General features: G+C 39.7%; 1 protein-coding gene across 3 annotated transcripts in view; it reads left to right on the forward strand.

The window, feature by feature from the left end:
* The window catches only part of FMN1 (formin 1), a 372,744-nt gene that overhangs the window by 314,487 nt on the left and 36,048 nt on the right, over nucleotides 1–22,209 (forward strand). For all 3 annotated transcript variants that reach the window (XM_053665418.1, XM_037133159.2, XM_037133158.2), the window contains one exon: nucleotides 17,749–17,800. In XM_053665418.1, the coding sequence (XP_053521393.1) occupies nucleotides 17,749–17,800 (52 nt within the window). The remainder of the gene's footprint in view (nucleotides 1–17,748; nucleotides 17,801–22,209) is intronic.

Here is a 22,209-nt window from a genome sequence, read left to right on the forward strand (position 1 = left end):
CTTTAATTCTGCTTGATAATATTTCAATAGTCTTTTCTAACCAAATATTTTCCTCCTGCAAGGTCTCATTTAAGAAGTACTGTCAGAAAATTGTTTTGAAGTGTTATCTTGGGTTTCTAAAAACCCAAGATTATTTTGTTTTATTAGAATGGGTTTCATACCCACTTTGAAATAAAAGCTTATTTTTCAAAAATTATTATCAAGAATTAGAAATTAAATAACAAATTACCTATAAAAAGATTCCTAAGTGTTGAGATATGCCTTGACATGTTAACTGAAAAAGCAAGAAACTGAATTATATATTCATTATGATCTCAACTGTGTAAAAACCCCCAAATGAGTATGTGGTTATAAATATACACCTGCATTTCTGCAAAATGAATCAAAATATTGATTTATGCCATTATTCAAGGGAGCCTATATGCTGCTTTTATTTCTTTTTCCCTCAAATATCCAAATGTTCTACACTAAGGGTTGATTACTTTTTTATTTTAGGAAAATATCATCTTTTTTAGTAGGGTTTTTTTGTTTTGTATTTTGTTTTTTATTTAATCTCTAGTGTATTTTTCTATTACCATTTAGTCCCCTTATACCCCTCCCCCCAGCAATCACCCCACCGTCATCCATGTCCATAAATCCTTTTTCCTTTTTGCTTGAAAATATATATATATAAAATATAAAGATTTGTAAAAAGACATGGGGGGTGGAAAAAGGAGGATGACCATCACAGTTGAAAGGTGACTCTGGAGGAGCCACCTTGAACTCCGTTGAACTCCCCATCAGCGCCCTGACCTCTTCAGTCTTATGAACAGCGTGGTCAGCTTTAAAACCAAGCTCCTTTTTTTGTTTTCTTTCACTGACTCTGATTAGGATCCCTGTGCTAATGGTCTGTCTGCACACGCACAACTTCTACTGGTAGAACAAATTAAATGGTCTTTAATGTGGAAAATGTTTTCTGTAGCATCATCTTTGGGAATTCAGGTTCTTCCAGAAACTTTTTCTTGGAAATATCTCTCAAGAAACAGACTATTACTTACCTTCCTTGAGCCTAGATTCTTGGTGATATTACAACTACTGAAATTGTGGTTGTTCTTGGCTACCATTTCTAGTAGATCAATTGAAATCCTCAACTATGGCAAATTCTTGATTATCTGAAAGAAAAGTAGATAAAGTATTCTCATATTCAGAGGAGTAGCAGATATCAGGGAAGTTAGACTTTTTTTTTTTCAGTTACCATGGCTCTGTAAATCCAGTTTCCTAATGGGTGCACTTCACCTTTGCCAGGGTTCTAAAAGAAGACTGGCTTAAGGGTAGCGATGGTATTTCATGATAACTTACTGGACATTCTGGTGGTCCATGCATGTTCATCACTAAACATCTGAGCACTTGTTACCTAGAAGGAAAGCTTCAATTATTTAACAAGTGTCTTACGAACAGAGACGTCAAAGGTTTAGTAGTATATATAAATCTAGACAAAGAAGAACTCTCTGTAAAGGTATTGGCTCCACATTATATTTTATCTGCTATGTGAGTATGGCTTTTCTCCCCTCTCTTCATTTTTGATTAGTTAAAATCAATCTCAAGCTATTAAGATCTCTGACCATGCGTAACGGCTTTTTATCTGAGTTTTAGTCTTTAAATGTGATTAAAAACATTCTTCATATTGAATGTATTTCTGAGCAATTTATAAAAATATGTGGATGGTTACTTTATAGAGATCATAGAATTCCATGTTCATGTGTGTGGATGGAAGTTTATAAATAAAGAACGTTAGGTCTTTAACATAGGTCACTGTTCATTTAAATTTAACTTATTCATTCAAATGCTAGTTTTTCAGTTATGGCTTCTTATTTTTCTAATTTTTCACTGTGCAATAATATGATAATTTTACCATCTTTAAGCAAAAATCTATGAAGAATAACATTTTTCACTGTGGTGCAGTGAAAACTAGACTGAAGTAAGTTTGTCTTTTTTGCCCCAAACTAGATGTATGAGCTTAGGCAAGTCACTCATTTTCAATGTGCTCTGCTGCTGCTTCCAACAGCATCTGTCTTTTTCTTATTATATTAAATGATGCTAATTCCTTGACAAACACATGGAAAACAAAAAGCCTTTTAACCAGAAAGACAGAGTGGCAACCGTAACATTTTGGTATAACATCTGATTTTTTTAAGTAGATGTATTATTTATTTCTGTAATATAAATTTTATTAGTCACACCATATCTAATGCTTTATATTCTGACTTTTTTATTGAATTTATTGGGGTGACATTGATTCATAAAATTATTTAGGCTTCAAGTGTACAATTGTATAATGCGTCATCTATATATTATATTGTTTTCGCCACCCCAAGTCTCCTCCCATCACTATTTATCCCCCTTCACCCTCTTCTGCCTCCCCCTCCCTCTTTCCCCCTGGTAATCACCATACTGCTCTCTATGCATTGTTTTTCATTAATTTTTTTGCCTACTTCCTTCACCTTTTTCACCCAGACCCTCAACCCCCTCTCCTCTGACAGCTATCAGTCTATTTTTTAAATGGATGTGTCGTTTATTTCTGTAAAATAAATTTTAGGTCTTATTATTACCTCCATTTGTAGATTGGAAAATTCAGTCTTAGCCAAGTTAAACAACTTGTCCAAGGCCAACAACTAGAAAATAATGGAGCAACTGGCAGCTTTGGCTTGGCTACCATCCACCATATAGAACATATCTGAAATGTGCATTGTAAAGGTGAAATGATCTATGTAAATCCTTTAACATATTGTCTGTCACACACTCAGCATTCAGTGAATGTCCATCATCATCATCGCCATCACTGCTGCCACCACTAGCAATCTTGTTATTTTCGTCATTTGTATTAAACTGCCTCATGAGTTGACTGATCAGCCAGTGGATTGACTCCCATTAGCTGTGGCTGGTGGGCTGAAGTGGTCACACATGGGTCCGTGCAATGTTCTATTATCATAAATCTAATGTTTGTTTATTCCATCTCCTATTGTTTAACTTAGTTCATTTGTAGCACGAGAAGTTTACACCAGGTGAGTTCTTATACTTCTTCTAGCTCCAAAGTCTTCAAGTGTATGGTTTGATCTTATCCAGTATATAGACGAACAAGTTGAGGCAGGAAGAATCAAGTTTTAGCCCTGAGTAGCACAGATGGTCATCAGAGGCAATGAATGGGAAACTCAAAGAAGCCAAGTGGTGAACTTATATATTTTTTTCTAATTTGTTAAAAGAAAGATTTGTTGGAAAATCAAGTACTAAAATGCTATGAAATAAAAGACAAACGAATGAACGTGGTGCTTGCTTTTAAAGAGCTCTACTATAAATAGGGAAGAAAAATGAGCATGGGCTCTTATACTTTGCTCATGAGCCCACCCCCAAATTCAATCTAGCAGCCACATTTGTAGTCATTCTCACCAAGTAATGGATCAACAAGTTATTGATTTATTAACACCTCATTTGTAGTCTCAGGTGCTAAGCACTTTGAACACAAAGTTTAAAAAACCCAGTACATGCCTTCCAGAAACTATACGAATTGCACCTTTAGGCTAGTGCTAATACCAAGATAGGACAGAGGGGTGTGGGAAGGGAGAACCCCTTCAATTTATCACCAGATGGTCTTTGATGGTCTCATGACTCCAAACCCCATTGTCTTTGAAATTTCCCCAAGGTTCTTTATGGAGCAAAATGGGGTCAGCCTACTTTTACAAATCTCGCTTCTTTGCCATTCCTAATATTTCCTAAAGGATGATTCATTTGATGTCTACTCCATGAGTGACGAAGCTGTGGACAGAGTTCACTATTCCTCCATGACCCCTGAAAAATTCTAAAGCATGGTGGAAGGCCTGAGCCTTCCCATTGGAGACGGGATGGCAGGGACACAGGGTAGATGCTCCAGGAAGCAGGATTTATATATAATTATCCTCTAACTGAAAATCATGCTTTATAAATATGCTTATTTAGAAGTATCTTTGACAAAATGACTAAGAAAAAGCATTTTTACAAAAGACATGCCCCTTCCATTAAAGCTGGTAAGTTAAAGGTCTCTGTGGGCCTAGAAGACGAGATAGCAGGGAGAGTGGCCGGCCCTGTTCGAGACTGCAGACACCTGACTCCCATTAATGTTAATGAGCCTCTCACCGGATCATTCTAAAATTTTACCCCCATGGTCTGTTTTAAAGCATCAAGAGTCAGGAAATTTAGAGTGAAAGCTGAAATTCCATCTTGGCACTTTCTCTCTGATGTATATACTTTTATGAAAAATGTGCAGTACAGTGCAGCTCCAAGATGCCACCTTTGTGTTTGAGAATTCTGGAGAAAGACACCGCCCCCCACCCCTGGGGAGCAGCGGGGGGCATCAGAAAGTATATCGGATTGTGAGCCAAGGGACCTGGATTCTGACACTATTCATGTGACCTGGGACAGCCACTTCATCAACTCGGGTATCCATCTTCTCATTTTTATAAAATTAAATTGTTGGACTGGGTTTTAGTAGGTGACAGATTATATTGTCATATCAACTTTCTCAAGTAATGTTATTTGTATCACCTTGAAGCCAAAAAGTTGCTATGTGTAGAAAGTTGGACAGCAGGAGGGACTTCACTGGACTAGACAGAAGCAAAGTGGAAAAGACAGTGGGATGTTAGAAGCTAATTAAGTGGTTGCCTTTGAGAAGAATGAGCGGAATTCCTCATTGAGTTGAAAGGTGGAATGTTGTGTCATTGTTGCCAGTGGTTGAAAAACTTTCCTGTGGGGACAGAAGTTTCATCTTAGGTGAAGGTATATTGAAAAAAAGATTCATGCAGCTTTTACAGAGGGCTGACTCACAAGTCATTCATAAATGGTGGATAAATTTACCTCATTTACATTCCAATTATACTCATAACCTTGTTGCCTCCTAGGAATTTGACCAGGTAAAATGTTTACTTTTGCAATAACTACTATAGAGAAAAATCAGATGCCTAATTTCCCAAACACTTATAATTATTATTGTAATCTCTTAAACTGTATTCATCATCTATACAAATAATGATTATAGTCATCACAGAATATAAGAGTATTTCTTTCCATTATATAATCATGGAGATTTTTCTAATACAAATTATTATAGCAGTAAGATATTTTATGAGGTACTGAATATTATCACGCCTGGGCTTAGAAATATAAAAACGTAAGTGACCTAAAATCATAAGTCCTTCATAAGCTTGATTGTATCAGGACTTCTTCAACCTTTTATGAGAGAGTTAAGCCCTGTTGCCTTCAGGCCACCGTTGTGCCCGAAGAGTTGGCGTCTCCCCATGCATCTGGAATGGTACTCCTCGTGTGCACGTCCGGGGAAGAGACCGAGAGAGCAAGCCGTTCAAGTCATTTTCCGAGGTCTGCTGTTCAGAAGAACTTCAGTCGAGAAAGGCCCCAGGTGCCCAAGTCAGGTGATGGCAGCGTTTTGCTTTCCTTTGATGCCCATAAAAATGTTCAGGCTCCCTTCTGAAGGGCAACTGAACAACGGCAGATAAAATTGATGAAAAAGAGGAGCTTTGGAAAGTCTGATTGAACACTACAGGATCTTGGCTCAAACATCAGCCTGAGAGACTAGATGACTTTTAAGGTTCCTTTTATCTGGGTTCCTTTGATTTTATGATTCTAAAGACCTCTTCAAAGTCTTCTGATAAAATGTCTTTTACTTGGTATTTTCATCAAGAAAACTGAGTTTTCTAGTCTACGTTAGCCTTAGACAGGTGACCTGGAAATGAAGCTATACCCATATATTGGGAATCTTCATCTTGTGCTTTTTCACATCCTCAGTCCAGTTTACACAGAAAATCTCACAAATGGCCCCGAGTGCTCCTGAGATTTACCACCCAGCTAGACATTTGCAGATGTAAACTCCGTGACAAGACCTGCAATGATTGTTCTCCTTAAACTACAACCAGGAAAACTGATAAAATAGGAAGGACAGCAAGGAGGCAACCCTCCGTGGGCGAGCATGCCGAGAGAGAGAGAAAAATAAGGGTACAACTGCTCCAAAACTCAGTGCTCCCACATGTTTCTGTTTTTCTCCTCTCAAACAAATGTTGAAAGGCATCCCTGTGTCCACCGCCAGCGTACTGCAGCCTGTTGGTGAAAGCAGTCTTTCCTGCTGGACAGTGCCTGACGCGGTGCTTTTCTAAGAAATGCAACACGACTGCTGCGTTCTCGTCAGATGGTGCCACGTGAAGCGGAGCGCCTGCCTTTGTTTCCCTGTTCCCATCACCCGACTCCTCTATTTGTAGAGCTGTAATAAAAGCAGTCCCTTTACTGTGTGTCCTGTGGGTTTACACCAACCACGTCAGGTCTATAAACCATGGTATATTAAAGTGTAATAGACTGTGTAAAGAATACTAGGAAGATATTCCAGCCTCCGTCCCCTCCCTCATTTCACAATTTACTACCTCCCAGGTGGGTATCCATAAATATGACGTCATTGTGTTTGGCATAGCACCCCCACTACCCCCACTTTCTTTGAGGAGTGACCTCCTCCTTCAGCCACTTTTAAGTGTGCAAATGTGACCTTCTTGAGGATAAAATTTGCATATTTGGGGATATTTAAATGATGAATAGTCCTGGACTGAATGCTTTGTGGAAGTGTACTTTCACTTATAAAAACTTTAAATTTTAATAATTATTGTACAGGATTGGGCAAAAGTAGGTTTATAGTTGTGAGTACAGGGAACAGACTTTATTCCTATATTATTGTTTATTAGTTATTATTTTCCATACAAACAACAGTAAACCTACTTTTGCCCTACCCTGTATTTTAAAAGTTCAGTCTGAACCAGATGAAATTCAAGGGTTAATGTTATTTGTGCCTGTGATATATCAATCTCAATAATATGTCTAAAATAGGATGTAACAGGATGAAAATCAGTACTCTCTGCTGGACTGCTTTTTATTTTGTTGCAAAAAGAAAATTGGAAGAATAGAAATTGCTGGGCCAGGAGATGGGCCCCGGTCCCCCACTGGGGAGAAAATGATCAGGGGCTGGATGCTGCGAGTGTGGGTTTCCATCTGTCAGGTAACCGGAGTACCGGCTAGGTTTTAGTTGAGAGAAAGTCTATGAAATGAATCTCGGTTGCTACCCTCAAGAAGCAGAGAGTCTAGTAGGATGAGCAGGCTGCCTGCAGATGATCTCAGCACCATGTCCCATGAGTATGAGCACAGTGCTGTTGGGGTTCTTCTGGAAGGAGAGGCCCATGTGGAGGGCTTCATAGAGGAGGTGACTTAACATGTAGAACCACTGAATTTGTCTTTGAAAACTTGGTTTTCGAAGAAAGAAAAGACTTACAATGTGTGTGATTGGGAAGGAGAAAGGTGAGGGGCAAGAGATATTCAAAGTCCAGGAAGCAGTGTGCCCAAAATAAAGGTGTAAAAAAAATAGGTGGAGTACCAGGAACAATGGACAGGAGCACGGAGGGTTTAATGGGAAGCAGCTGGAGCCAGGTTGTGAGGGCTTACCATGCAGTGTGCGTCCTTCAACAGGATGGGGGGAACTGATGCACACATTAACAAAGCCATGGCGTAATCCAGTCTGCCTTTCTTATTTTCAATTACAGTGGGCATAAAATATTATATTCGTTTCAGGTGTACAACTAGTGATTAGACATTTATATACTTTACAAAGTAATTGCCCAGTAAGTCTAGTACCCATCTGACCAAACATAGTTACCACAATATTATTGACTATATTCCCTATGCTGTGTATATTACATCTATAGTACATCTCCCTGACTTCTATAAACTGACAATTTGTACTTCTTAACCCCTCTTACCTGTTTCACTCATCTCTTCAACTCCACTCCCACTGGACAACCATCATTCTGTTTTCTGTGTTTACGAGTTTGTTTCTGTTTTGTTTGTTAGTTTATTTTTTTCAGATTCCACATATAAGTGAAATTATATGGTATTTGTCTTTTCTCTGTCTGACTTATTTCAGGTAGCATAATAATCCATTCATGTTTCTGAAAACTGCAAGACTTCATTCTTCTTATGGCTGAATAGTATTCCATTGTATATATGTATCACCTCTTCATCCATCTATCTATCAAAGGGCGTGTATATTTTGGCCATTTTAAATAATGCTGCAGTGAACATAGAGGGGTGCTTAGCATTTTTGAATTAGTGTTTCCAATTCTTCAGATAAATACCCAGAAGTAAAACGGCTGGGTTATATGGTAAGTCTTTTTAAAATTTTTTGACGAACCTCTGAATGTTTTTCATAGTGGCTGCACCAATTTATAATTCCACCAACAGTCCATCCATTTTTAATTAGATTGTTTTTTAATGTTAAATTGTATGCATCCATTACATATTTTGTATTTTAACCCCTTACCAGGTGTATCATTGTCGAATATCTTCTCCCATTCAGTAGGTCACCTTTTTATTTTGTTGCTGGTTTCCTTTGCTGTGCAAAAGCTTTTTAGTTTGATATAGTCCCATTTTTATTTCTATTTTTGTTGTCTTTGCCCTAGGAAACCTCTCAAAACAGAATTGCTAAGGCCAATGCCAAAGAGTTTATTGTCTATGTTTTCTTATAGAAGTTTTATGGTTTCAGGTCTTCCATTTAAGCCTTTAAACAATTTTTAGTTTACTTTCATATATGGTGTAAGAAAGTGGTCTAGCTTCATTTTTTTTTGCATGTATCTGTTCACTTTTCTCAACATTATTAATTGAGGAGACTGTTGTTACCCCATTGTATGTTCTTGCCTCCTTTGTCATAGACTGATTCATCATATAAAGATGGGCTTATTTCTGGGCTCTCTATTCTGTTCCATTGGTCTGTGTTTTTATGCCACTACCGGGCTGTTTTGATTACTATAGCCTTGTAGTATAGTTTGCTATCAAGTAGCATAATACCTCCAACTTTGTTCTTTTTCAAGATTGCTTTGGCTAGTTGAGGTTTTTTATGGTTCTGTATAAACTTTAGAATTAATTATTCTAGTTCTGTGGAAAATGCAATTGGCATTTTGATAGGAATTGCATTCAGTTCGCCTTTTAACTTGACAATTTGGTGTCAGTAGAGAAAATGGGATTTATTGTGCATGCAGGGAATTTATAATAGGTTATTAGAGTCTAGAGCTTAAAGAAGAAATCTTTGTTTTCAGAAAACTTACTTTTTAAAAACAGACCCCCCTGCATCATATCTTTCATTTAGTATTAGGGAAGTGATTAATTTAATCAGATCAGAGATCGCATAACTCAATGATTATTAAGTGGGAAAAAGAATTGCCAGTATGTGAGAATAATTCTAAATACTTGTCCCCTCACACCTACACCCCACTCACTCCACCTGCCCACCCTCAACTCCCAAGTATTTCTCTCTTTTGCCCCTGAGAATTAAATAGAATAAAACAGCAAATAAACTTACTTAGGTCAGACATAAGGAAAACCCTTCTGTAGGGAATCTTAGCAGCATGGTAAGGACCTTGGCTTTGTGAGTGAAATGGAAAGACTAAGGTTTTGAGCAAAGGACACCTGATCCAAGTTGAAAATGATCATAAGCAAAATTATCACCCACTGAGCACAGTTGTGGACATTCTTAAGAAAGAAAGGAGAATTATGCTTGAAATTTTGTATTATTCATCCAAAAGTCAGAGAGCTGGAATAGTGATTCCAAGCATTTGGAATCTAGCCAATCAGTAATAAATGCCTGCCATTTTTTAATGCCCGCTATGTTTTTCACTGTGTTACTCTCTCACGTTCAGCACATCCAATCGTCACAACCACTTTGCAAGGTAGGTCTTATCAATTTTATGGGTAAGGCCCAGTGGAATTGACTTACTCAAGGTGTTTTGGTTAATAAGTGGCAGAGCAGAAATTCACCCCATGTCCACCTGAGGCAAAACCCAAACTTTTTCTACTATGCTACACCTGCATGTAACTTTGTCAAAACAGCTGTCCAGCTGGGAGCTTGAATGCCCAGTAGCCTCAGTGTCATGTGGAACAATCAAAGATCTCGCTGCAAAGATTCTGACTCAGCCAAGCACTGTTCCCTTTGCATGTAGCTCTTATAGCTATGTGGGAGGCAGGAATTATCGTCTTCATTTTATAGAGGAGAAAACTGGAGCACAGAATACATGCAATTTATCCATGATGCTTAAGTGGCAGAGCTGGGCTAAAAACATGACATTTAGCTGTCTTGAGTTCTGATTTGCATTTCTTGAGCCTACAACCATTGAATAAAACGGGCCATTTCTGCTTCATTTGATAGACCACAGTACTTATGAATTTCAGAACTGCTTTTGTAAGTGGTTTTATGAGAACTAATGAGACACTGGCCATGAAATGAACCAGAAAACCAAATTTCAAGGCACTAAAGATTTATATAAAAGCAAGCGGTCTTTATTCAGTGAAGGCTGCATTAAATAAAATCCACACAAATATATCTTAAATGAAAAAAACCTTCAAAAGAAGCCGTGTGCTTTTCTTTTTGTGACATGGAATTATGAAAAATAATTTAGAAAATTAAAGTTTAAGAAAAGCAACATCGTTCTACCAATGACAGAAAAATGATCATATGTTGTTAGTAGGTCATCATGCAAACTGACCACTCAACTTTCTCTGAATACTTCCAGAAATTCACATTGTCACAGTGTATACGTAGCTTTCGTTAAAAAGTTCAGAAGACAGAATTGATGTTAAGTGAAAATTTTCATTTTCAGTAGTATGCTTTGTTTTATTGCTTTTATTGTCTTAAACTATGGAACAGAACAGAGAGCCCAGAAATAAACCCAACTCTCTACAGTCAATTAATATTTGACAAAGGGGACAATAACATAAAATGGAGTAAAGATAGCCTCTTCAACAAATGGTGTTGGGAGAACTGGACAGCTACATGCAAAAAAATGAAACTTGAGCACCGATTTACACCATACACAAAAAAAAATTCAAGGTGGATAAAAGACTTAAATATAAGCCGTGACAGCATTAAAGTCCTAAAGGAGAACATTGGCAAGAAAATCTCAGATATTTCACGCAGCAACTTTTTTACTAATATGTTCCCCAGAGCAAGAGACATAAAAGAAAGAATAAACAAATGGGATCTCATCAAAATAAAAAGCTTCTGCGTGGCTAAAGAAAACAGTATTAAATTAGCAAGACAACCAACTGTATGGGAAAACATGATTGCCAATAATACCTCAGACAAGGGTTTAATCTCCAAAATATACAAAGAACTTACACAACTCCACTCTTAGAAGACAACCAACCCAATTAAAAAATGGGAAAAGGACTTGAACAGACACATCTCCAAGGAGGATATACAAAAGATCCAGAGACACATGAAGAGATGCTCAATATCACTAGCCATCAGAGAGATGCAAATTAAAACCACAATGAGATACCACTTTACACCAGTCAGAGTGGCCATCATAAACAAAGCAACAAACAACAAATGTTGGAGAGGTTGTGGGGAAAAGGGGTCCTTAGTCCACTGTTGGTGGGATTGCAGACTGGTACAACCATTATGGAAAACAGTATGGAATTTTCTCAGAAAACTAAAAATAGACCTGCCTTTTGACCCAGCAATTCCACTTCTGGGATTATATCCTAAGAACCCTAAAACACCAATCCAAAAGAACCTATGCACCCCAATGTTCATAGCAGCACAATTCACAATAGCTACGAGCTGAAAGCAACCTAGGTGCCCATCAGTAAATGAATGGATCAAAAAATTATGGTACATATACACAATGGAATTCTATGCAGCAGAAAGAAAAACGGAGCTTCTACCCTTTGCAACAGCTTGGAGGGAACTGGAAAGCATTATGCTGAGTGAAATAAGCCAGGCATTGAAAGACAAATACCATATGATCTCACCTTTAACAGGAAGCTAAACAACAAAACAATCAAGCAACCAAAATAAAAACATAGACACTGAAATAGAGAACAAGGAAACAGTGACCAGAGGGGAGAGGGGAAGGGAATTTCAGGGGGAAAAGGGGAAGGATTTACAGGAACAAGTATAAACGACACATGGACAACAAGTAAGGGGAGTGGAAATGGGAGGGAGGTGGGGAGTACAGCGGGGTGGGCTGGGGTGGGAGTAAAAGACAGAATACTGTACTTAAAAAATAATTAAATTTTAAAAATTAAAAAAAAAAACTGTGAGACTATCATCATTCTAAGCAGCTTCTTTACTCTCCAAACTTGGAAAATAATTACCTTTAACTCCGTGCAAACAATGGGACATCTTTTTGTGAAGGAAAGAGGAGAAAGAAGAGTAAGGTTGGGGATGCCAGTTATTTCTCTGTCTCCCTTGGTGCTGTGTCAGTTTCTGACAACTTCTTCAAACTTCTAAGAAGCCTACGCACACCCCACCCCACCGCCACACATGTGGCCCTAAGCTTAAACTGAGAAAGAAGCACCTAAGTACTGCTATCCATGTAGCTCTGTAGAATAGAAGTCTAAATAAGCCCCACACACAGATTCAGGGCCACTGCTGGCTGAAGTGGTAGTTAATGATAACTCTTGTCTCCGGCTTGCATTCTTCAATGTAAGCATTGTCTCCCTTTTTCGTGCCCAGTACGTATGTGACAAGTTCTGGCTGCAGGCACTCTGAATTCCAAACATAAGAGTCTCATTTTATAGGCCACAATCCATGCTCTGGTTTGGTTTATTTTGTTGTTGTTGTTTGTTTATTTTTTGCTACCCTTTATCAAAAATTAGTCATACTTGATCGCATTCTCTTGGGTTTAACTGTCTGTCTTCCCCAAATGGAATGGAAGTTCTATAGGGACCTTTGTCTGCTTTTTTCACTGGGGGATCCCAAGCACCAAGGATAAGGTTTGGCACCTGGAATGAAAGAACAAAGCCACCTGTGTCATTATGTCAATAACTACTACTGGCTTAAGTCAGAGTTTGCAGAGTGAGATGTGACCAACAGGAACATGCTGTTTGTCCTACCCAGTGTTTGGAACATTCTTCTTTAAGTTGAAGGCATCATTTAAAAATTGTAGCTTCTGTGAAAAAGGTGGCAGACCTGCTGACACTGGCAAACGCCTCCCCTCCCTCACGTGGGGCCTGGCCTTCCTGTTTCCCGCCCGCACCCTGTTGGCTTCCTGCACCGAGACTGAGTTGGTTCCAGTCCTGAAACGCCTGGGATCAAATGTCAGAGTATGAGGACGTTGCACTCGGCCTAGAGTTACCCTGTTGGTTGGAGGTGTTAGAATTTGCATATGTGGCTCCAGTCTCTCAATGTGTTCCTCCCAAGGAATGTATTTTTGTTTTGCTTGGAGCATTTTGAAGACTTTAAAATGTATTCATAACATGCTTAGAAATTTCACACTTTGTGGCAGAAGATGCATTTCAAGCTGGTGGAACTTCCAGGTCACACCGTGGAGGTGGCTACCTTTTTTCTCTGTACAGAAACCCTCTACTTAGGAAAAACTGACATTTCTAGGTTCTCATTTTCCTGAGTGATTTTTTCCCCAGAACCCTCAGAGGCTGGCCTATTTGCATTGCCTCCTGGTAATACTTCTTTTTATATCTGGATGCGGCTTTTTTCCTAAGTCACCATATTCATAGAGCCATTACAAATTCTTAGGTAATGCTTAATTCCGTTCAGAAAGGATATTTCTTGTCACCAAATTTACATGCAGTGACAACTTGACCCTAGTTTACTTAACACAGCACAGAAGCAGCCACTTAGAAACCATTTGGTGACAGAGAACAGCAAAGGTGCTTCAGGAAGGTCACTCAGACCTGGGAAGAATCTTCCTCCTGTTGACCATGCAAACGATTTAAATTTACTGGATAGGATCAAACTGCTAGTTTATTTCACATTTTGGGGAACTTGGTGTAGCCTATGAGAGACATGGGTCACTTCTCTCTATCCGATTGGCTAAGAACCAGACTAATTCACAGAGATTCCTGCTAGGAGGATGGGGCGGAAATTACACTGCAAAAGATGGCCATAACTATAACTTTACCTAAAATGGTGTAGTTACCAAAGCTAAAATCACTTTAATGTAAAAAGGAAATAATTTTTTGTTAGATGAAGCATACTGGACTTAGAGAATATAGAATACAACTTTATCCTCACAATCTTCTTTAGCCTATGTTCATATTTTAAATGTAAAGTTTTATATTTAGGAAACCTAGTATCTCTCTTTTTTCAGCAACCTATATCCAATATATACATTCTTAAGCTAAAATAACTTATTTCATATGTAAGCCATTTCCATGTTTAAGGCACAACCAAAACCAAGCCAGGTGAAGTTGCTTCTTTCCTGGAGCTTACATTCAGTTGTTTTTTAATAAAGAAAAGACTAAACAAATTAGTCTGTTGAGTTGATAAAGGCTGTGGGGGGAAAAGGTAACAGGAAGTAGGGGACGGGAGGGGAGCATGCGTGAGGAGGGATGATGTTTTTTAGTGAGGTCAGAGAAGGTGATGCTTGGGCTGAGACCTGTTGGAGGGAGGGAGCCAGTTGCCCAGAGGCAGTGGGTGGGGTGTCCTGGGAAGAGGGAGGGCGAGTGCACCTGCTCAGTGCACTCAAGCATCAGCAAGGTACCAGCCACCTGGAAAGGAATGAGTGTGGAAAGGAAAAGGCGATGTCACAGAGGAGCCAGGAAGCAGCAGACTTGCAGAGCCTTCAGAGACATGGTAAAGGTTTTAATGATTATGTCAAGGGCAAGCACTTGGAAGCTTTTAAGCACAGGAGTTAACTTGATAAAATTTATATTTTAAAATCAATTGTGACATTGATGATGAGGTACTAGTAACACCTGTTATGACATTTGTTGAGCATATGTTATATACTAAGCACTTTATATGGATTATCTCATTTAATCTTTCTAATGCACAATTATACATAACATGTATTATGTACTACAATTCATTTATATACTAGGGGAGTGCTCACTGTAGCTGTTATCAGAGGACACCTGAGGCAGTAACTACACAGTGGACCCTGAGTGACTCGCCCAGGCACACAGGTAGTGCATGGCAAAGCCAGGCTTCATAAAACAGTGATATTTTAAAACCCTTTACTACCTTTCATGGAGTATCCCATGCCCTTACCTAGGGCATGCCTTTTTTTCCCTCATCATTGTAGCCTTAAACAAAAGGAATCTTATGGTTCATAGAAATTATGGCACCAACTTCCGCCAAGATGGAGGCATAGGTGGAGACGCCTTGCTTTCTCACACAACCAAGTTTAGAGTCAACTAAATATTAGCAACAGAAAACACAACCAGAACACAGAAAATTGAACTTTTCGGAAGTCTGATAACAACAAATTCTTCAGCCTGACCGGTAAGAGGGGCGAAACCAGCAGCTGGAGGAGCAGGGTTGCACAGGGAAACTCGGTCAGATGGACTCAGGCGTGCAGCACCCAGACACAGGGTTGCAACGGGTGGACCAACCCAGCGAGCAACTGCGGGGAACCAGCAAGGGAGCAGGGCTGAGATTTGACTGTGGTCATGCATTCCGGCACAGATAGACCAGGGAGGGAGTGGGCAGTTAGACGGGACCCAGCAGGCCCCAGCGGTGAGCGGCAGCAGAGGGCACCGCCATTTCCCGCTCTGACCCCGCCTTTACATAGAGAGTCATAACCCAGCGACCTAAGTGGCCCTGCCCAAGTGAACCACCTAAGGCTCTGCTCCTCACCCAGCGGCACAAACAGCAGAGGGGGTCACCATTTCCCCCGCTCTGACCACGCCCCCACATACAGCATCACAACCCAGCGACCTGGGAGTCCAAGGCTCCGCTAGTCAAACTTAACAGGCGCAAACAGACCAAAAATGGCTCAAGAAGATCTCAAAGCCCCAGAGCCTATAAATCTAAGTGATGAAGAAATAGCAAAACTCTCAGATGCACAGTTTAAAACACCGGTGATCAGGATGCTCACAGATCTGGTTGATTATAGCCACAAATTAGAGAAACATATGAAGGCAAAACTAATTGAAATTAATGGAATTGCACAAGAAACCAATAGCGAAGAAAAGGAAACTGGGACTCAAATCAATGGAGTGGACCAGAAGAAAGCAAATAATGGCCAAACAGAAAAGAGTGAAGAAGCAAGAATTCAAAGAAATGAGGAGAGGCTTAGGAACCTCCAGGACATCTTTAAACGCTCCAACATCTGAATTATAGGGATACCAGAAGGGGAAGAGGAACAGCCACCAATGGAAAACTTATTTGAACAAATAATAAAAGAGAATTTCCCCAATCTGGCAAAGGAAATAGACTTCCAGGAAATCCAGGAAGCTCAGAGAGTCCCAAAGAAGTTGGACCCAAGAAGAAACACACCAAGGCACATCATCATTACATTAGCCAAGATTAAAATGAAGGAGAGAATCCTAGAAGCAGCGAGAGCTAAGGGGACAGTCACCTACAAAGGAGTTCCCATCAGACTGTCAGCAGATTTCTCAAAAGAGACCTTACAGGCAAGAAGGGGCTGGAAAGAGGTATTCCAAGTCATGAAATCCAAAGACCTACATCCAAGATTGCTCTATCCAGCAAAACTTTCATTTAGAATGGAAGGACAGATAAAGTGCTTCTCAGATAAGATCAAATTCAAGGAGTTCATCATCACCAAGCCCTTATTATATGAAATGTTAAAGGGACTTATCTAAGAAAAAGAAGTTAAAAAAACATGAACAGTAAAAGGACAGCAAACTCACAGTTATTAACAGCCACACCTAAAACGAAAGCAAACTAACAGGACAGCTAGATCAGGAGTGGAAACATAGAAATGAAGATCTCAAGGAGGGTTAGCAACAGGGGAGTGGGAGGAGGAGAAGGGGGCAGAAGGTACATAAAATAAGTAGCATAGATGGTAGATAGAAAATAGATGGGGGGGCAAGAATAGTATGGGAAATATAGAATCTAAAGAACTTGAGACACGTGGTCATAAACTAAAAGGGGGAATGGTAGGGGAAGGGGTGTGCAGGGTGGAGGGGAATAAAGGGGGGTAATAGAACAACTGTAATGGCATAATCGATAAAAAATAAAATTAAATTTAAAAAGAAATTATGGCACCTATTTTTCTAGACATTTTTAAACTATAAGAGTGGTATGTATTGTCACATATAATAATATCTTCTGATGAGAAAAAAGAATATGTAAAATAACCACCCCACTCCAAATTAAATAAACACTACAAAGTACAGGTTCCTAAACTGCACATTCAGAACTGTATCTCAGTTTCACTGATGTCCTTAGTAATCTTAAGTATTTTTTTCAATGCATTAAAAAACATTCTGAGAAAGGAGACAATAGTCCTTTCCAGATTGTCAAATGGGGCTGCAGGTAGGGAGAGTATGTGCAAGGATTTAGTGGATCTGTTTGAATCTAAGTAGAGCTTCAAATAGTCCTGAGTTTACTATGTTCATGGGGGCGGGAGTGCTGAGCCCATACCGAGGCTCACAAAGGCCAGCCATAGCCAGGGGACCTCATGGACCAACCCGGCCAGGTTTGTGCCAATTTATGCCTTTGTCCAGGTGTGATTTTGTATTGCCCCCTTTCACTCTCTCAGGTGTCCCACAAGAATGGAAATTAAATGCCCCCCATTAGCTGTACCTGTTATCAAGAAAGCAGAGGTAGAGGTGGTGAATTGTGTGCCTTTTCCGGGTCCAGGTAGGGGCTGCTAACTCCTGAACCTAGACTTATTTCAGTAACAAATGGGCATAATCAAAGTTAGAATATTATGCAAAAAAAATATGGTAGAAGAAAATTTTATTTTAACCATAATTATTTTTCTATTACAGCCAAAAAAGAGCATAAAATTGAAGAAAGTCACTTGGAGAATGCACAGGAAAGGTAAGCTGCTCTGACTTGGCCCCAGTTCTATCTTTGACTAGCCATTTATTTTTATTGTTATTATTATTAATGTTACTATTATTATTAAGTACACTCTGCTTGCTCTGCAGCCACAACCACTAACCATTTCCTGAAAGTTTTCATTTTCTCTAAAGGCACCTCAGGACCCATTAAACCCTAACTTCCCCCTTTTCCTTTCCCAGCCCTTCCCACTCTCTGTCTCTGTGACTTTGACCACTCTAGTGACCTCATATGAGTGGAATCATACAGTATTTTTCCGACTTATGAAAGTCCTTTTATGACTTACTTATTGCAGTTAGCATGATGTCCTAGCACTAGTCATTCTTCTGGCCCCGTTTGTTAAGACTTTGCTCTCAAGAACAATAACAATCTGGGGAGAGTTGGAATGAAAGCACTGTAACAGGACTTGGGAATAGTTTTCCTCAAGAAGCAAGAGATTTAAAAAACAAACAAACAAAAAAAGCAGGAGATCATCCAGAAGTGACTCACCTGCCTCACATGTCGTGACACTATTTTCGTCTGCTTGCCTCTCCTCCATCACTGCTCCTGAAGCACTTTGCGGAAGTCGGGGACAATGTGATCCTTCTTAGTATTACAGTGAGGTTAAACCAGTTATTACAGATCCCTAAGAGGCTTACTATGTCTTTCCTGAGATCATATCCTGGGGGGAAGGGGACTGACTATGTATGGAAAAGTCCCCCAGCATTCGTGAGAAACCTCAGAGGTCATCTAGTCACCTCTCCCACCTCAAACCTCTTGTTGACTCTTCTCTCCCTGAGCAGACATCAGAGTGAGAGAGGCCAATAGTCACGGGCTGTGATCCCTCATAGGGGCTTTTCTCTTAGTTGATCAAGTTAGTCAGTCTGGCTCTACCTCCCTCCTAAAACGGGGAGAGGGCATATACCGAGGCACTCCCATTGTCAGCACAAAGAATTGAGATAAACTTTGTGGGTACAATTCGAAAAGCACTGGAAATTAAATAAGAGATAAGAACAGGAAACACCATATTTGGAAAAATGAGCTATACAAGTGTGTGAAGAGAAGAGTTAGTCCATTAAATGCAAATGAAAAAACTCTAGAGGTGCACCCCTTTCCTCCCAAGAGTTCTGAAAGCCCAGAGACAGTAACGTCTGCTCTACTTTGACAGGTACCAACATCTTGCCCTGCTTTGCACTGTAATTGCCAATAAAATTAAAATGCAGATAAAAGCAAGGTTGGGGCAAATCCTGCATTCTTCTAAGTGCAGACATATTCTTGAATCGTGATGAGCATCTTCACACGATAATCTTTGAAAACCAAGACAAGCCTGTGGTTGTGGTTTTAGATTTTTGTGCCTCTTTATTGGCCTTATCCCTGTAGTGAGCTTCCCTTCTTTGGTGTGTAAAAGGAGTATGTGCGTGTTATAGAAATCGTCAGCATGGAGTGGATGTCAGATTTCTAATTCTTCAAGATTCCTGGGTAAGGAAAAGGGGGCCCACCTTAGAGGGGCCGAAGCTGCTGCTGTGCATTAGCCATGCTGAGGGGGTCATAAATTCCAGTTGTCAGCGTTTTCCGTGACTTTGTGGTGAAGGTAGTCTTGCTTTCATGTCATTCATGAAATATGTCCGATCCCATCTTTAATGTAGAAACCACAGTTGTTTGGTTACACTCTTTAAGGAGGTTGGTGGTCAGTGTTGCAATATTTGTGTGAGATTTAGGAAATTCTTCTGTTTTATTCTCAAGAGAAACAATTTACTCTGAGGCAAAGGAATATTTGCTTTTCCTAAGCAGTTTCTGAAGGCACGCATGTAAAACAATAAGTGGATGAGTTCCGCTCTGGCCTCTTAACACTGTAAAAATAAAACCATTCACTCGGCCATGGGCTCTTTGATATAATCGTTGTCTGTACTTTAAAGTGTTTAGCTGAATTGAAAAGATGCAAATCAGACGATGACTTGTAGCAGGGAGAAAAAGAGTCAGGGGATAATAGTTTAGGGTGAAGTAAAAAAGTTTTGTGAAACATAACATGATCAGAAATCCATCACTTTTTAGAAGTTGAAAGCTAATTTAGAGTCATCCACTGAAAAATAGGTATTTCGAAAAGCATGATCACCCCTTTGTCTATTGGAGGAAATTCTCCTGGCTGTTAAATATTGATTAATTTTCATGCTCAAACTTGAGAAGTTTTTCAATCATCAGTCTTCTGATGTTGAGTGAATCAGAATTGAATTTGAAAGGAAGAGAGTTTTGTTTGGGGGGGGACAGTAATCTAGACTTTATCAGACAGACTAGCTTTTAACTTTTCCTCGAACAAGAGAAGAGCATGGAAATCAAATAAGGCACATCCTCAGAGCAGCTTCCTTTCTGTCACCGATGTAGGGTGACAGAGTCCCTTCCCTGGGACTCTGTCCACTTTGGTTCTTCTGAAGAGGTTCACTTGCCTTCTTAATTTCCAAAACACACAGTGGGGGGAAATGCTGAAATTCTGTCTTTCCTTTGGCTTTCACCCGCTTTGAGGGTTAGTAAGCAGGACCTTGCAGCTCCTCACAGGGAGAGGCAGTGGGGGTGCATGGTTAGCTTCAATTTAGAGTGGGGCAGAGTGAGACCTGCAGGATGATGAGATGCTTTTCTCAAGCTCTGTGATGACCCACCAAATACTGGTGTCATTCTCTAAACCTGCACCAGTATTTGAAATATCTCGGTCTCACAGTCCAGACTCCAAATAAGACCAGAGGTGTTCGGGTGATCCAAGAGGCACCGTAACAGGGGCTTTTGCTCTCCTCCTTGTATCCTCCTAGAAAGTAGGAGGACCATTTGTGTCTGAAGACTCAAAGTGAAAGACTTTCTCCTCTCTATTAATGCACAAATTAGTATGTTTCTGTACAGAAGATGAGCATAAGGAAGAGAAAAATAACGATGTGCTCTGCTGGGAGTAATGTGCATTATACAGGGGCAACTGTGTCTGGGGTGGAAACAGAAAAAAAAACCAGCTTTTATTTCTTGAGTGCCTGTGTCAGTGAGCTTCAGCCACAGAAACATAGAGAGGAAAAGGCATTTCTCTGAGAATCAGGAGACCGAGGTAGAGGCCCAATGTGCCAGTACACGGGGACACTCAGTCTTTCCAGATCTCTGTTTTCTCATCTGTACAATGAGAACACTGGACTAGTTGAACTGTAAATCTCCTCCAGTTCTACAGCCCCAGGACTCTGAGAAAATCATGGCCCATTCCTATAAGTTGCATTTCACTTATGTATTTCCATGGTACAGTAAGTTTAACTTCCATTTGGAAGAAAATAAAACTCTGTGCCACAGAGTATACATTATTTTATCAGTGTTTTGTCTGCCACAGAATTAGAAGTCCTGTCTGGATAAAAGTAAACATTGCTACTTTCTTCTACTTCTGGCTTTGCATCCAAATATGTATGTTTGGTATTAGAAGAGAGTCCCTTAAGAAATTACTAGTTATTGCCTTTCTCCACTTACACACTTCCAGTCTTTTAATAACTGGGAACCAAAATTCCCTGACCAGTAGTTTTAATTTGCATTAAAAACAGATTTATTATTTACAGAAGCACAAAGAATTTATGGGACTCAGAGCTGCAGCTCTAGCTTGGATCTCGCCTAATCATAGCCATGGAATCAATTAACAGTTCATCTGTGAAATGTGATAAAATCTTATGAGATACATATTGGCCAATAACTGAGAATGAGATGAAAGTATGCTCCATAATAGTAACTGGGTTTCGGGGTTTTACAATCGCCATTGAATGGAGTTCCATTAGGAACTCCGTATTCAGGATGGTCACAAAAAAACGCTGTGTCTGAACAGATGATAGAGCGTTGAGTAGTAATAAACCTGGCCAGCCATGCCTGCTTTGATTAGTTTCCAACACCCTAGAAAAGGGAGCCATTTATTTAAGTGTTCTTGCTCATGGCAAATGAGCTTGTGGGGCTCGGGGTGGGTAAGGGTGGGTGGGTGGAAAGATTGAGTGCAGAGCTATAAATTGCTGCAAAGCTAGTGCCTCCAAGAAGGGCTGCTTGGGAGGCCCAGGCAGTCTGGTGTGCAGTGAGCCTCCATGGTATAGACCGGGAGGTTCCTAGTGGTACCTCACAATCTGCTTTGTAAAACTGTGGACCAGACCGGAGATGATCCAATAAGATCAAAGGTGATTTTCCATCCAAATCTTGCAATGCCCTCAACATATACATATATATATATATATATATATATATATATATATATATACACACACACACACACACATATACATAGATATATTCTTATATCATATAAAGCTATAAGGCATAGCCTTCTTAAAATCATAGAGGCTCAGTCTCTTATTTTACCCTTGAGAAAATTGAGTCAAATGCTGAGTGATTGATCCCAGGTTACAAAGCCAGAATAAGGA

Source organism: Artibeus jamaicensis, unplaced genomic scaffold (assembly GCF_021234435.1).
Source record: "Artibeus jamaicensis isolate MK-2021 breed Jamaican fruit bat unplaced genomic scaffold, CSHL_Jam_final contig_1132, whole genome shotgun sequence".
Taxonomy (NCBI): domain Eukaryota; kingdom Metazoa; phylum Chordata; class Mammalia; order Chiroptera; family Phyllostomidae; genus Artibeus; species Artibeus jamaicensis.